This window comes from Boleophthalmus pectinirostris, unplaced genomic scaffold (genome assembly GCF_026225935.1).
Source record: "Boleophthalmus pectinirostris isolate CB_2022bp ecotype Guang Dong unplaced genomic scaffold, ASM2622593v1 HiC_scaffold_8, whole genome shotgun sequence".
Taxonomy (NCBI): domain Eukaryota; kingdom Metazoa; phylum Chordata; class Actinopteri; order Gobiiformes; family Gobiidae; genus Boleophthalmus; species Boleophthalmus pectinirostris.
In genome coordinates, this window is record NW_026571515.1 from 3,910,274 (window position 1) to 3,924,747 (window position 14,474).

General features: G+C 47.0%; 2 protein-coding genes across 3 annotated transcripts in view; one reads left to right on the forward strand and one right to left on the reverse strand.

The window, feature by feature from the left end:
* mfn2 (mitofusin 2) overlaps window positions 1-8,035 on the forward strand; it is a 45,571-nt gene extending 37,536 nt beyond the window's left edge. For both annotated transcript variants that reach the window (XM_055165653.1, XM_055165652.1), the window contains one exon: window positions 137-8,035. In XM_055165653.1, coding sequence (XP_055021628.1) covers window positions 137-209 — 73 coding nt within the window. In that variant the 3' untranslated portion in view covers window positions 210-8,035. The remainder of the gene's footprint in view (window positions 1-136) is intronic.
* Window positions 8,036-10,605: 2,570 nt separating this feature from the next.
* LOC110156026 (zinc finger protein PLAGL2-like) lies at window positions 10,606-14,222 on the reverse strand. Its single transcript, XM_055166485.1, has 2 exons — window positions 14,090-14,222; window positions 10,606-13,146 (listed from the first exon to the last, which is right to left on the reverse strand). Exon 2 carries the CDS (start codon window positions 12,877-12,879, stop codon window positions 11,731-11,733), a length of 1,149 nt encoding a protein of 382 aa, XP_055022460.1. The 5' UTR covers window positions 12,880-13,146; window positions 14,090-14,222; the 3' UTR covers window positions 10,606-11,730.
* Between the last annotated feature and the right edge of the window lie 252 nt (window positions 14,223-14,474).

Here is a 14,474-nt window from a genome sequence, read left to right on the forward strand (position 1 = left end):
ACCTCGAAAAACAAACATTCTGATCTGATCTGACCTGTAACTTGGTCTGGTTTGGTCTCCATGAAGATAAAAAGGTAACGGCTTTATCGCTCTTGTTTTTAACTAACTGGGTTTTGTGTTTTTTCTCTCGTCTCAGGAACAAGGCGGGCTGGCTGGACAGCGAGCTCAACATGTTTATCCAACAGTATCTCCAACACAGCAGCAAGTGAAGACCTCCCCAGCTCCTCCTCGAGATCTGCTCCAGACCCAGACCTGCTCCAGACCCAGACCTCCTCCTCGAGATCTGCTCCGGACCCAGACCTCCTCGAGATCTGCTCCAACCCAGACCTCCTCGAGATCTGCTCCAGACCCAGACCTCCTCCTCGAGATCTGCTCCGGACCCAGACCTCCTCCTCGAGATCTGCTCCGGACCCAGACCTCCTCCTCGAGATCTGCTCCGGACCCAGACCTCCTCCTCGAGATCTGCTCCGGACCCCAGACCTCCTCCTCGAGATCTGCTCCGGACCCAGACCTCCTCCTCGAGATCTGCTCCGGACCCAGACTCCTCCTCGAGATCTGCTCCGGACCCAGACCTCCTCCTCGAGATCTGCTCCGGACCCAGACCTCCTCCTCGAGATCTGCTCCGGACCCAGACCTCCTCCTCGAGATCTGCTCCGGACCCAGACCTCCTCCTCGAGATCTGCTCCGGACCCAGACCTCCTCCTCGAGATCTGCTCCGGACCCAGACCTCCTCCTCGAGATCTGCTCCAGAGGGAGGATCCACCAAGCAGGCCTGCTCCGTCTGACCTCTGAGCGACGGGTCTGGGGCGCAACCACGTATTAACCGCAGTCTAGAGGACGAGAAAAGAACAAAATTATACAAAAAAAAAAAAAGATATTAACCTTAACTTAAGCTATTTATTTTCTTCTGCTAGAAAAAATGACTCTGACGTATCGCGATAAGAGAAGGATTTTCATCGTGTAACTTTTCCGGTGGAGGGTTTGTCGAGAGCTTTAATTCGTGTATCGTTTGTGCGTTCGTTTTTCGGAATAAAACCAAAAATAAGAAAACTAAAAAAAAACAACTATTTTCTTCATTATTTGTCTCCGAAACCAAAATGAAAAAACAGATAAAGACAGTTTCCTGTTTACGTGACTTAAACTCCGATGCTGGACTAAACCAGGACTAAACCAGGACTAAACCAGGACTAAACCAGGACTGAACCAGGACTGAACCAGGACTGAACCGTTTTCAGTCCTGGTCTGGTCCTGGTCTGGTCCTGGTCTGGTCCTGGTCTGGTCCTGGTCTGGTCCTGGTCTGGTCCCGGTTCCGGTCTGGTCCCACTCTGGTCCCACTCTGGTCCCACTCTGGTCCCAGCTTCAGTCCTGGCTTCTGTCCTGGTCCCGCTCTGGTCCCGGCCTCAGTCCCGGCCTCAGTCCTGGTCCCGGTCTGGTCCTGATCTGGTCCCAGTCTGGTCCCAGCCTCAGTCCTGGCCTCTGTCCCGGTCCTGGTCCCACTCTGGTCTCAGTCTAGTCCCAGACTCAGTGCTGGTCTGGTCCAAGTCCTGGTTTCAGTCCCGATCTGGTTCTGGTCTTGTCCCGGACCTGGTTTAGTCCTGGTTCGGTCCGGCATCGCAGTTAAAAGCGAAAAATAATGAAGAAAATTGTTTTTCGTTTTCTTATTTTTGGTTTTATATTGAAAAAAACAGTGAACGAATGACACATGGATTCGCGTTTCTCCATGTAGATGTTATTGCTTTGTCTGGAATGTTCCACAGTATGGCATTAAACCTTTCTATCGTCACGGAGACCAAACCAGACCAAATTCCAGGTCAGATCTGTGGAGAGGCGACCCCGCTGCCTGTTTGTCTTGGTATTTTTGAGCTTTAAAACCACCTGTAATTGAATAAATGTAAAAAGGTAGAGCTGTTTAATGTCACACTGTGGAACATTCCAGGCAGAGCGATGACGTATCCATGGAAACAAGCAGGTGACGGACCCCCAACACCTTTAAAAGTACACTGTGTAACTTTTCAGGTTGGGCGTCTGCTTCCGTGGAGATGCTTTCCCAGGATTACTTAGCCTGGAATGTTCCGCAATATGGGATTAAACTTATATAAGATGCATTTTTTTTCGATTTTGGGTGTTTTTATTTCGCCTCTCCACAGATCTCACCTGTAAACTGCCCTGGCGGTGTCTCCTGCTTGTTTCTAGGGAGATTGATCAATTTAATCCCATTCTTTTATCGGAGGTAATTCATAAGTAGTAACATCTCCACAGAGACGACTAACTCGTAGCAGGCTCTCTACAAGGAAAGTTACACACTGCACCTTTAAATTCAGTGATTTTCAAACCATAAAAGGATGAAGTACGTATTTAAAGTGTTCGCTTTCTTTGGCTCATCGCTGGTGTTCACATACAGGGTTTCCAAAAAATGTGACATCATTCCGCGGGGCAATAATTTAGTCAGTTCTTGTTGAAATAACCTCAGACTTTCACAGAATGTTTAGAAACAGATCAAGATTTTGTATTTAATGTTTTATTTTTGTTCTGTTTTCAGGTTGAGCCGTTCACTCCCAAAGAGAAGTCAGTTTGCGTCTTTGAATCTGCTGCACAAACTCATCCAAGACTGAGCAGCAAAATCTGACAAACTTCACCAACTGGAAACAAACACATTTGGACTTGGTGCCAAAAATTTAAAAAGAAAGGATCTGGTTTCGCCAAACCGTCATTTGAGGAATCTGGGTTTCCAAACTTGTTAATTCATGTGTCATTTGTTCATTCGTTTTTCAAAATAAAACCAAAAATAAGAAAATGGAAAAAAAAAAAAACTATTTTCTTCATTATTTGTCTCTGAAACCAAAATGAAAAAACAGATGATTCGTTTTTGTCAGTTTTTGATTTGAATAATGGAAAAAATGGAAGACGGACGTTTCCTGTTTCTGTGACTTAAACTGCGATGCCAGACTGAACCAGGACTGAACCAGGACTGAACCAGGACTGAAACCGTTTTCGGTCCCGGCCTCGGTCCCAGTCTTGGTTCCGGACCTGGTTTAGTCCCAGTCTCAGTCCCAGTCTCAATCCTGGTCTGGTTCCGGACCTGGTTTAGTCCTGGCCTCAGTCCTAGTCTCAGTCCCAGTCTCAATCCTGGTCTGGTTCCCGACCTGGTTTAGTTTTGGTTTAGTCCTGGTTTAGTCCAGGTTCAGTCCAGGTTCAGTCCGGCATCGCAGTTTAAGTCACGGAAACGGGAAACGTCCATTATCTGTTTTTTTCCATTTTTCATTTAAACACAAAATCAGAAACTGAAAAACAAACATCGTTTTGGAGACAAATAATGAAGAAAACAGTTGTTTTTTTCATTTTCCTAGTTCTGCTTTTATTTTGAAAAAAACGAATGATACATGGATTCTTGTTCTGCTCACACACCAAGACACAAAATGATTTCTCTTTGGGAGTGAACGGCAGAACCTGAAAACAGAACAAAAATAAAACATTAAGAATAAAATCTTGATCTGTTTCTAAACATTCTGTGAAAATTTGAGGTTATTTCAACAAGAATTGCCCAAATTATTGACCTGCGAAATTATGTCACATTTTTTGGGACGCTGTATTTTTCGTGACGCAGGCTGGACGCTCTCATCCTCAGAGTAACGCGGCGACTTATCTGACTTTTTTTGCGTCACTTTCAATAAAATCTCGAATTCAATGCAACGTAGAGTGATTCTGGGCCTGTATTTGCACTTTTTAGCGTTTTGTTTTTGGTAAAGGATGTGTTTTAAGCTTTATGTGAAAACTTGAGTGTGAAAAGGGAAGAGGGAAGAGGACGCTGCACTGAACACGACCGCACTGTTCCCTTAAAAGGTCCCATGTTGTTACGCTGTTTTCTGATCTGTTCTAATGTGGTTTCCTCATTATAAACAGACCTGGAGTTGGCTCTGTTCACGTTTACAGGAAGACGTATTAATTAAATGAAACTTTAATTACCGTATTTTTCAGAATATAAGTCGCACCACCCAAAAAATGCGTAATGAAGAAGAAAAAAAAACACATAAGTCGCACTTTTCGGGGGAAATTCAGAGACCAGGAACCGACATTTGATCTTAAAAGTGAAGTTCTAGTAAAAAGAGTAGAAGAGAGAACAACAGACTGTTAACGTCACATATGAACAGTTCTTCAGATAAACTAGTTTACCAAACTCTCCATCTCACTCCAAATCACTAAATCCATTGTCACTTCTGAACAACTCGGCCTCGACCTCCGGAGGTAAACAATAAAAAAAAATACAGTGCACTTTCAGTTCGATACGATATATTTCAAATCGATTCGATACGGTTCAATAAAAAACAAAGGCTAAATCATGTCTGTGATACTAAAAGTCTTTGTAAAACCACTTCGTCTTGTGCAAAGTTCATATGAAACACAAACATTTTACTCATCAAAACAGTGAAAATGTCAAATGTGTCGCTTAAACGAGTTTCCTTGCACTGAACAAGAAACAAAATTGTCGCGCTGTAACAAACCAAAAAAAATACTCTTGGTGATATATCGATACAGCAGCCCACGATATCGATACTGTATCATCGCATTCAACGATACGATATACCGATACTTTGATATTTTCGCACATCCTTACTCAGCATCAGTTCCAGTTAGAATTATTCTGGTCTTTCTGAATCCCGACAGGATGGTTTCGGTGTCACTGAAGTCCAGGAAACTTTCTTTCTGCCGCTCGATTATCGTTTTCAGATGCAGATTTCACGACTTGCAGTTTGTAATCTGCAGAATCTGATTTTGTTTTCGGGACATTTGTGTTCAGTCTTCTCAAGTCTTTGTCTTTATAAGTTTAAAGTTTAAATAGTTCAGTGGTGCAGAAGTAACGGTGCGATCGACTGACATGATACAGACAGGACAGAGGCTCTTTCTGCAGGAGACATGCGCAGTAAAGCCAAGTGACAGTGGTGCAGGAGGAACAGGAGCAGCAGATACTCACACACAAGCCCGCAGCGCCCTCTTGTGGCTGTCAGTGTGAAAATTTTAATATATAAGTCGCAGGAAACATCCAAACCATGAACTAAAGTGTGACTTTAGTCCAAAAAATATGGTATACAAATTAATCCACAATTTATAAAAGGAAAAAAAAGACATGTAGATGAAGAAAACCCGTCCATTTTCTCACTTTCCCAGATTTTGTCAGAGTTAAATCGCCAACAAAACCCGAAGGAAGTCGTCATCCTCACGTTTTCAAATTTAGTCTTCTGATTTTGTGCCCGTTGTGTTTTGTTTCATTCACACGTTTAACACACAAACCCTCTGAAAACGCCGTGTTTTTAAACTCCACACACCTTCACGAGAAGCATTTGGTTGATTTCAGCCCTGGAATTGTAAATATGTAATGAACTAAAAGTAAAAAGGAGCTGTTAGAAAGTCCTGCTTCATGACATCACAAGGTGGATCAGAGCTTTTTGAGCTTTACAGATGTAGACAGAATAATAGGGCTGGTAAGAAGTAGCCGATACGATACTTACCGCGATACAGTGAGCTTTCGATTCAATACGATATATATTTCAAATCGATTCAGTACGGTTCAGTAAAAAAAAAAAAAAGGCTAAATTGTGGCTGTGACACTAAAAGTCACTTCTTGTGCAAAGTTAATATGAAACACGCCCGTTTTAATCATCAAAACAGTGAAAATGTGAAATGTGTTGCATAAACGAGTTTCTTAGCCTGATTCATCAGACGGTTTCAATTCGTGGAAACCGTCTGACCTCGCAGCATTAGGATCCGTTCGTTCGTTTTAAAACTCCACACACCTTCACGAGACGCATTTGGATGATTTCAGCCCTGGAATTGCCGATCTCTACTGAACTAAAAGTAAAAGGAGCTGTTAAACTCCTACTTCATGACATCACAAGGTGGAACACAGCATTTTGAGCTTTAGAGATGTAGACAGACTAATAATAAAGAGTTACTCAAACATGTGATTGAAACAAAACACAACTCCAGGTCTGTTTTTGAGAAGGTAACAACATTATAATGATTTAAAGCTCAAATTTTGTGTTATAAAGGACCTTTTAAACAGTTTGTGGTCAATTCAAATGATATATTTTGTTAAAAATAATCGAAACTGGCCTAAAAATATCGGCAGAGCTCATCAGCCATTGTTTGCTCTGTGATCCAAATATCGGTATCGGCCGTGAAAAAAACCCATATGAGTTGTTTTTCTAATGTGAAGAGTGCACAGAGGTGGGATTATGTCGGACAAACTACAGTAAATGTGCTGCTTTACAAGAAATGTTGGAGAAATGTTGGAACTCTGCGTTAAAGTTGCATTGCGGAACTTTTCTGGTGGAGGCTCCGTCAAACGCGACCCCGCTCAATGTTAAAATTACCAGTTTTTCGAGGTATTTTTGAGCGTTAAAACCACCTGTAATTGAATAAATGTAAAGTAGAGTTGTTTAAAGTCACATTGCGGAACATTCCAGGCCGAGCAATGACACGACCCTCCACCGGAAAAGTTACACAATGCACCTTTAGAGCGCAAACCTTAAAATGCACACGACGGGTTGGATTATTAATTTCACTGAAACAAAGTTAACGTAAAAAAATCTTGCCTATTTTTTTTTTCTATTTTGAAATTTTGCCTAGCGACCATCATGACGACAAAAGCCTAAAGTCTAAATTACACAAAAGCTGTGATTAGACAAAAATAAAAAATTAAATGATGGTTTAACTTGTCAGAAAAATGCCTTCCTTTTGCATAAACTCGCTGGATCTTGGATGATTTTGTTTTACAGCTCAGCGCTACTTCTGTATTTTTGCACTTTTCTTCAACTTCTCTCCCCAAACTGTCACTGAACTCAAGGGTCCCCAACCCCCGGGCCACAGACCACAGACCACAGACCGGTACCGGGCCCTAAACCCAGGACTAAACCCAGGACTAAACCAGGACTAAACCAGGTGTTAAACCAGGATTTATTCAGGACTTAACCAGGACTTAACCAGGTCTAAACCAGGACTAAAACCAGGTGTAAAACCAGGTCTAAACCAGGACTAAAACCAGGTCTAAACCAGGTGTAAAACCAGGTCTAACCCAGGATTTATTCAGGACTAAACCAGGATTTAACCAAGATTGAACCAGAACTAAAACCAGGTCTAAAACCGCAGATCAAAACCGGGATTAAAACGGGTCTAAACCAGATCTAAAACCAGGTCTAAAACAGGAGTAAAAAGGATGTAATCAGGTCTAAAACCAGGACTAAACCAGGACTAAACCAGGACTAAACCAGGACTAAACCATGCCGCACCACTGCAGCCCCCAGTCCTCGAAATCTTGTCGGGCATAAACCCGGTCTGTGGAGCTAAAAAGGTCGAGGACCACTGACCTGACTGATGTAAATCTGTGTTAAATATCGACCAGAGCTACTTTCCACCAAAACTATTAAAAAAACATAAAAAACCATCAACAAAAAAGTCACGTGACCTGTAGATACACGTCTCCTCACCTTTAGTCTCTAGTGCAGTCATGTCCCTCATCACGCTTAGCTCCTGATGCCTCCGGTCCTGTAGAGACTGACCCCGGGTCCGCCTCTGGTCCTGTAGAGACGGACCCCGGGTCCGCCTCTGGTCCTGTAGAGACTGACCACGGGTCCGCCTCTGGTCCTGTAGAGACCGACCCCGGGTTCGCCTCCGGTCCTGTAGAGACCGACCCCGGGTCCGCCTCTGGTCCTGTAGAGACCGACCCCGGGTCCGCCTCTGGTCCTGTAGAGACCGACCCCGGGTCCGCCTCCGGTCCTGTAGAGACCGACCCCGGGTTCGCCTCCGGTCCTGTAGAGACCGACCCCGGGTCCGCCTCTGGTCCTGTAGAGACCGACCCCGGGTCCGCCTCTGGTCCTGTAGAGACCGACCCCGGGTCCGCCTCCGGTCCTGTAGAGACCGACCCCGGGTCCGCCTCTGGTCCTGTAGAGACTGACCCCAGCTCTGCTCTGAGATGGTTTGTTATTGTACACAGAACAGATCGTTGTTCTCTGATCACACTACTGAATAAAATGATCCAGTATCTGCGCCTCATCTCACTTTATTTGACCAATTTTATGCAACAGAGTCAGATCTGTTATTATGTCCTGATAAAGTCTTACACTTGTTATTTGGGGTGTAACGGTTCGTGTGCGATGTAACGTTATGTGACCAGACCAGTTTGTCGAAGCCTGATCCCGTCAGATCTCAGAAGCTCAGATGCTGGAACCTGGTCTGGACTTGGATGGAGACACTGGGAAAATCAGGAGCCACAGGGAGGCGCCAGTCACAAAAACTGTTGTCGTGTCCTTAGGCGAGACACCTCACCCACATCGCTGGCTCCCTGTACAAGGTCCTCCTCATCACCTACAAGTCCCTCCATAACCTGGACCAGGGGTGTCAAACTCATTTTGGTCCGGGGGCCATATCCAACCCACTTTGATCCCAAAGGGGCCGGATCAGAAAACTCATGTCATATAAACCCTAAAAATAACAAAGTTCAAATATTTGCGTAGAGAAACACATTTAATTGATGAACTCTTTTTTTTTTCTTTTTTTTTTCTTTTTTTACAAAATATTATAATATTATGAACAACCTGAAACTTTAAGAAAAATACAATTTCAACACAATGTTTTAACATGAACTTGTATGTAAATAGGAATAAGTTCATTTATCTTGTAAAATCCTGCACTCGGCTCCACTTTTCTCATGTTGGACATTTTTCTGATGAGGGTGTCACGGTCAACAGTCAAAACGATCGTCCTTTAAGAGCGTTTGGAAAGAGACAAGTCTTCATTTGTGCTGCTCTGGTGGGAGGGGCCACGTACAGAGACGCTGGAGACGCTGCTGTGATAAACACCACAGAAAATTAACAAGATTTTAATAGAAAATATAATTCAAATATTTTAGTAAAAAATCACCCAAGGGCCACATTAAAGGTCTTGGAGGGCCGGATCTGGCCCCTGGGCCTTATGTTTGACACCTGTGACCTAGACCCTCCTGATCTCACCGACTTCCTCCATCTGCACTGTCCCTCCCGCCGCCTCAGATCAGCCCACACCAACCTCCTCACTCCCCTCGTCAGGACAAAGCGCCGGACCTTGGGGGACCGAGCCTTCACCGCCGCTGGCCGCCGCCCCTGCCCCCTCCCTCTGGAACTCACTCCCAAAATCCTTCAGGAACTCGGACTCACTGCAGCTCTTCAGCTCACTTCTAAAATCTCACCTGTTCAATCTGGCATTCCCCTCACGATTTCCCCGTTTTCTACAGTGTCACTTCTTTTTTGTTTGTAAAGCGTCCAAAAAAAATGCTATATAAGTCCGATGTATTATTATTATTATTATTGCCTAGTGTGAATGTGGAGAGTGTGTGAGTGTTGGTGTTGGTCAAACGGACCAATTGGCTGCCACTCTTCTGTCAGTCTGCCCCAGGGCAACTGTGGCTACAATAGTATCTTAGCACCACCGGGTCTGGAGTGACTGAATAATGCTCTGTAAAACGTCTCTGTGACAAAACGTTTGTGGAAAGCACTATAGAAATAAAGAACTAAATTACTTACGATATCCACGTCTCACGATACGATATCATCAAGGTACGATATTTATTTCGATCTCGATATAGCGAGGAGGCTCACGTTTAGGGATGGACAATTATCCATTTATTGCGATATTTTGTGGAGACTAACAAAACTGTTAATATGCTACTTTTCCCTCTTAATCCAAAGAACTAAGAGTTAAAAGTGTTAGAACTGTTATTTCTTCTTGTCGTCTGCACAGAAATGGAGCAAAGGATCATGGTCTATGTAGTTCTCTCTGTCTTTTTTATCTATTGCTGCACCATGACTTAATTTAAGCAAAGACTTGTAATTCGATATATTGTGATCGTCCACGGTATTATTGTGAGAACTGTAACGATACGATATCAGGATATTTAGTTTTTTGTTACATCCCTGCTTGTAATTCACTTTCCACATTTGTCAAAGCCCCGCACTTTGTCATTATTCATTCACTCCACTCTCTTATCCCTCCTCTTTAACACAGCACCAACACTGATCATTAACGTGTCCGACAGACTCACTCCCTCACGTCGGCGGCTCCCCTGGGGTTTTGGATGGTCCCTCTGGGTCTGTTAAGCTGCAGAAGTTACAAACTCCACTCTCATTTCTCTTCCTTCTTCTCGATTCCTTTCCTCAATTCTGCAGGAGATGGATGAGAAGCCGTCCACAGAGGAGAGTCAGGAGGAAGCACGAGCTGAGGGTGAATGAGACACTTTCCTCAGGTGCTGGTTCTGACCAAAATGACCCTATAATGAGAATTATACTAAAGATTATATTATTAAATTCATGTAGTTATTTTAAGATAAATGTGTTAAAGTGTCATTTTAATGTCATATTTAGGATTAAGCACCACGTCAGGCTTTGCTGCTGTCTCTGTACTTGTGTAATGACAATACAAACTCCTCACTATGAGACTATTTTAACTCTTGACCCTCCCTCGTGTTTCCTTTGTCGTTTCCTTCCCTTGTCTCCTCAGGATTCAAGGACAAGGAAGCGAGGAAAGAGAATTGAGACGTGTCCGTGTGCACATAAGTGTGAAGAAACATGAGACAGTCAGTGATGTCAAAAGGCGTTTTTATTTCAGTACAGATGATGTTGAATGCCCTTTTCTGTGTTCTAGTCTAGTCATCGTAATACAAACCTGTGGAGCTACAAACCCACCTCCTGCTGCTACGCTAGACTACAGCTACACACAGGAAACTACTGTTAGTATCAGAGCTAAGGACGCCAAGGCTTTTAGTTGTTCACTTCCAATCCAACACCATGAATGAGAGTACAAATACTATGAGCTGTGTTCTAGGAGGAGCTGTGCTCGTGTCCACTGTGTGAGACAGCGCCCTCTCAGGCCACAGCGGAGCATCGCAGCAGCTGTCTCTTCTGAGGTAGTCAAAGGTACAAACATGTCCACACACACTTGAGCGTCGTCTAAAATGGTCAAACTGCTCAACTGTAACATAGTTCAAAATCTATTCATCTGATTAAATATATGACATGGAGGTAGAAAACATGACTACACATTACTGCAGCTATAGAAAAATCTGTTTCAAACCTACACTTGTAGTTTCAATCTAATAGCAAAAATAACTATATTCAAAGAGTAATAATAAAAAGTGTAACGGCAAAGAGAGAACAAGTGTTAAGTGCTTAAACCTGACTGAGGCACAAGGGGCATAAGGCATCAAACCCTCTGAGGCACCGCTGAGGTCTGCCAACACTCCTGTGGAGTGTGCTGCCCCCTAGTGCCTGCTCAAATACTACAGATCCACAGCTGACACATCCACTGTGTCCCAAGTCCATATGAAGAAGCAAGTCACACAGCTGCCCGTCAGCCTGCCACTCAAAACAGTCACGTTCACGTCGACGGGAGAGTCCGGGTTTGACCTCCTGACCTTCTCAAGGTCAGGTCAACAGGCCAAAGGGAAGAAGTGCATCTACGATTCTGAGTCACACTAGAATAAACTGGAAATGGAGTTTAATAGTCGAATCCCGTTCAGTCTCTGGGACAAACTGAACCAACAGTGACGTCGCGGGGCAGCGCGCGGCGTCACAGGGGGCGTGGCAGGAACGTGGCGAGGAGCTGTAAGTGCCTTCACTGTAAGTCTCTAAGTCTCTGTTCAAGCATTGCTCTAGACGCTGAGGTAATACTGTGAGGTGTTTGGTTGTGTGGAGCTGTGCGGGGGCCTCACTGAAAGGCCTGGTAGTAGTGAGGTAGGGCGCTGGAGGGGCCGGAGCCCCCGTAGGCCTGAGGTAGCTGGTTGTGGTTGTGGCTTCCGGCCGCTGGGGGCACTTGGGTTTGAGCGGGCTGCAGGAAGAAGGGCCCCGGGGCCTGCGAGGTGAGCCCCGCGGAGGACGAGGGGGAGGAGGAGCTGGTGGGGGGGTAGTTCATGACCAACCCTCCCATGCCCATGTGGGCGCTGTAGGGGGGCAGGCCGAACGGCAGGAAGCCCAGCAGGTTAGTGGTACAGGACAGCTCCGTGCCCTCGGCCAGCCCCTCCCTCTGGGGCGAGGGGCACCCGGGGCCCACGCTGTTGAGGTGAGGCGGGGGGGCGCTCTGGAGCTCCAGCAGGAAGCTGTCCACGTCAGAGCGCGGGTATGAGGTAGATGAGTGCTGGTATCTGCCCACGCTGCTGTACGGCTGCTGCAGCGCGCCCGGCTGGGGCAGGGGCGGGGCCTGAGGGGTCACGTGACGACCCATTCCTGAGGGCAGCGCCCCCTGTGGGAGGCCATGGGGGGGCATGGGGTAGGAGCTGTACATGTCCCTGCAGAAGGGGTCCAGGGACTCCTTGGACAGGGGGCCCATGTCACAGTTTCTGGGCGAAGGTTCCTCCTTGACCGGGCACTGGGCGGGGGTGGGCGTGGCCACAGGAGTAACAGGAGCTGCGGGGGGCGGGGTCATGAGGGCGGGCTCCTGGGCGTGGCTCTTCTTCAGGTGGCGGGTCAGGTGATCCCTGCGGCCAAAGCGCTGGGCACAGCGCGGGCACAGGAAGTCCCTTCGGCCGGTGTGCACCACCGCGTGGCGCCGCACGTCTTTACGGGTGTAAAAGCGGCGGTCGCAGCGCTCACACGAGTACTTCCTCTCTCTGACAGGGACCACGGCGGCGCCCTCTGGAGGGGGGGGCCGGTCTGTGTGGCCACCCAGTTGTTCCAACAGAGAGGGGGGGGTCTGGGGACACAGAGGGGCCCCTGCAGTGCTGTGCGCCGCCACCAGGTGTCTCCTAAAGCCCAGCTGCGTGTTGTACTGCTTGCCACACTCCTGACAGTGAAAGCGCTGGCGCTCCTCTGGGGGCCCCTCTTCAGGCGGGCCCCTCAGGTGGCCCTGTGGGTTATACATGCTTCAACACCAGGAGCGGGGCACCGTACGCCGCACATTCATATTCTTCTCTCCAACGCGCTCTCTGGGACTGAGGGGGCCAATGTTTTTAGGAAAGTCTCTGTGTACCACTTTGCTTCTCTGAGAGCTGTTGCCATAACAACAGCGGCGGGCAGCGGGCAGAGCAGGGCAGCGACAGGTGCTGGGCAGGGCAGCGACAGGTGCTGGGCAGGGGCAGAGCAGGGGCAGCAGCGTGAGCACTCACAAAGGCAGCTCCTCTGAACCATCCTAGAAACAAAAACAAAGTCAAACTTTTAGTTCACAAGATTCTTCAGCTCCAGGTTGGAACTCTACAACACAACTGACACATTTAAACTACTTTAAAAGCTGCACTATGGAACTTTTCTCCCTCTGGTGAGGGCTTGAGCTGCTTGTGCTTTGTCCACAAGGTCCCACACAGATATATAAGCATATTTCTCTTACATTTACTAGATTACATGTGTGTTCTTTGTGCTCTTTTATTCTGTTCATCTTCTCACACTGAGCAGGTGTCACTTGTATCTTTGGAATGTTCCAGAGTATGGCATTAAACGCATCTTCAGACAAAGCACTAACATGTCTATGAAGTGTAGCAGGTGTCAGACTCTGTCCAATGTTTGTGCGCAGATTGGTCCTGTGAATTAGAATCGTTCCAGCTCTGCACAACACTTTAGTCACTTGTGCACATTCTGCAAAGTGCGCACGCTGCAGGGCCTTTAGCGCCATCTGGTGGCTTTTCACGGCGGAGCAGCTGGAGTTTTTATGCTTCTGTTTGAGGTTGCGAAACATGAAACTACCCACAGAAATGAGAAGAGTCGTTTGTGACTCTCATTCTAACAGTAAATGCACCGTAAGCCGGGCCCGGGGCTCCGTTCGGACCTGCGGCCGACTGGACCCGCAGCTCCCGCGGCACTCATGGCCGCTCCGTCTGCCCCGACCGCGGGGTGAGACAAGTTTTGTGCTCGAGTATGTGCGCGTTATAACAACACGAAACCAACACAAGTGTTTTAACTACGGCCCCTGTGCGCCGGGGGAGAGTTACGGGCCACAGAACCGGGTCCGTGCGCCACATCCAGAGACTAGCGGTTCACCAAGTTGTGCAGGAGTTTGCGCCGCAGGAGCTAACTCTGTTTACAGCCACAAAAGCGGCTCCTGCCCCGGGGACCGCGGACCACGACACGGCACTACTCACCGGAGGAGCCACAGAGCCGCGGACCGTCCAGCCGTCAGCCCGGCTCCAAGCGCGCATTTTGGGATGACTTTTGTTGGTTGTTTGTGGCCTGGGCCTGGGCTGGATCTGGGGCTGGATCTGCGAGGGGGCTGCTGAGCGCGGTGCTGCAGCGGGGCATGCTGGGTAATGACGTCACTCCCCGCAGAAACCCCTCTCCCCCTCCCCCCCGTTTCTCCCCCATGAATCTAGAATAAAAATATTATAGTATATTATTGTACATACACTGTGTTCTTCCTCCGCTCCCTGCGCCGCGCTGAGGCCGTGGTCTTGGCTGTGCTCCGTGGGTTATTTATTTTATTTTATTTGCAGTGTGGCTGTGGGAGGGCATCTGAGTTTTAATGCGGTA

Coding starts and splice junctions, on each gene's coding strand:
- LOC110156026 (XM_055166485.1), bottom strand. CDS start 12,879: ATGTATAACCCACAGGGCCACCTGAGGGGCCCGCCTGAAGAGGGGCCC.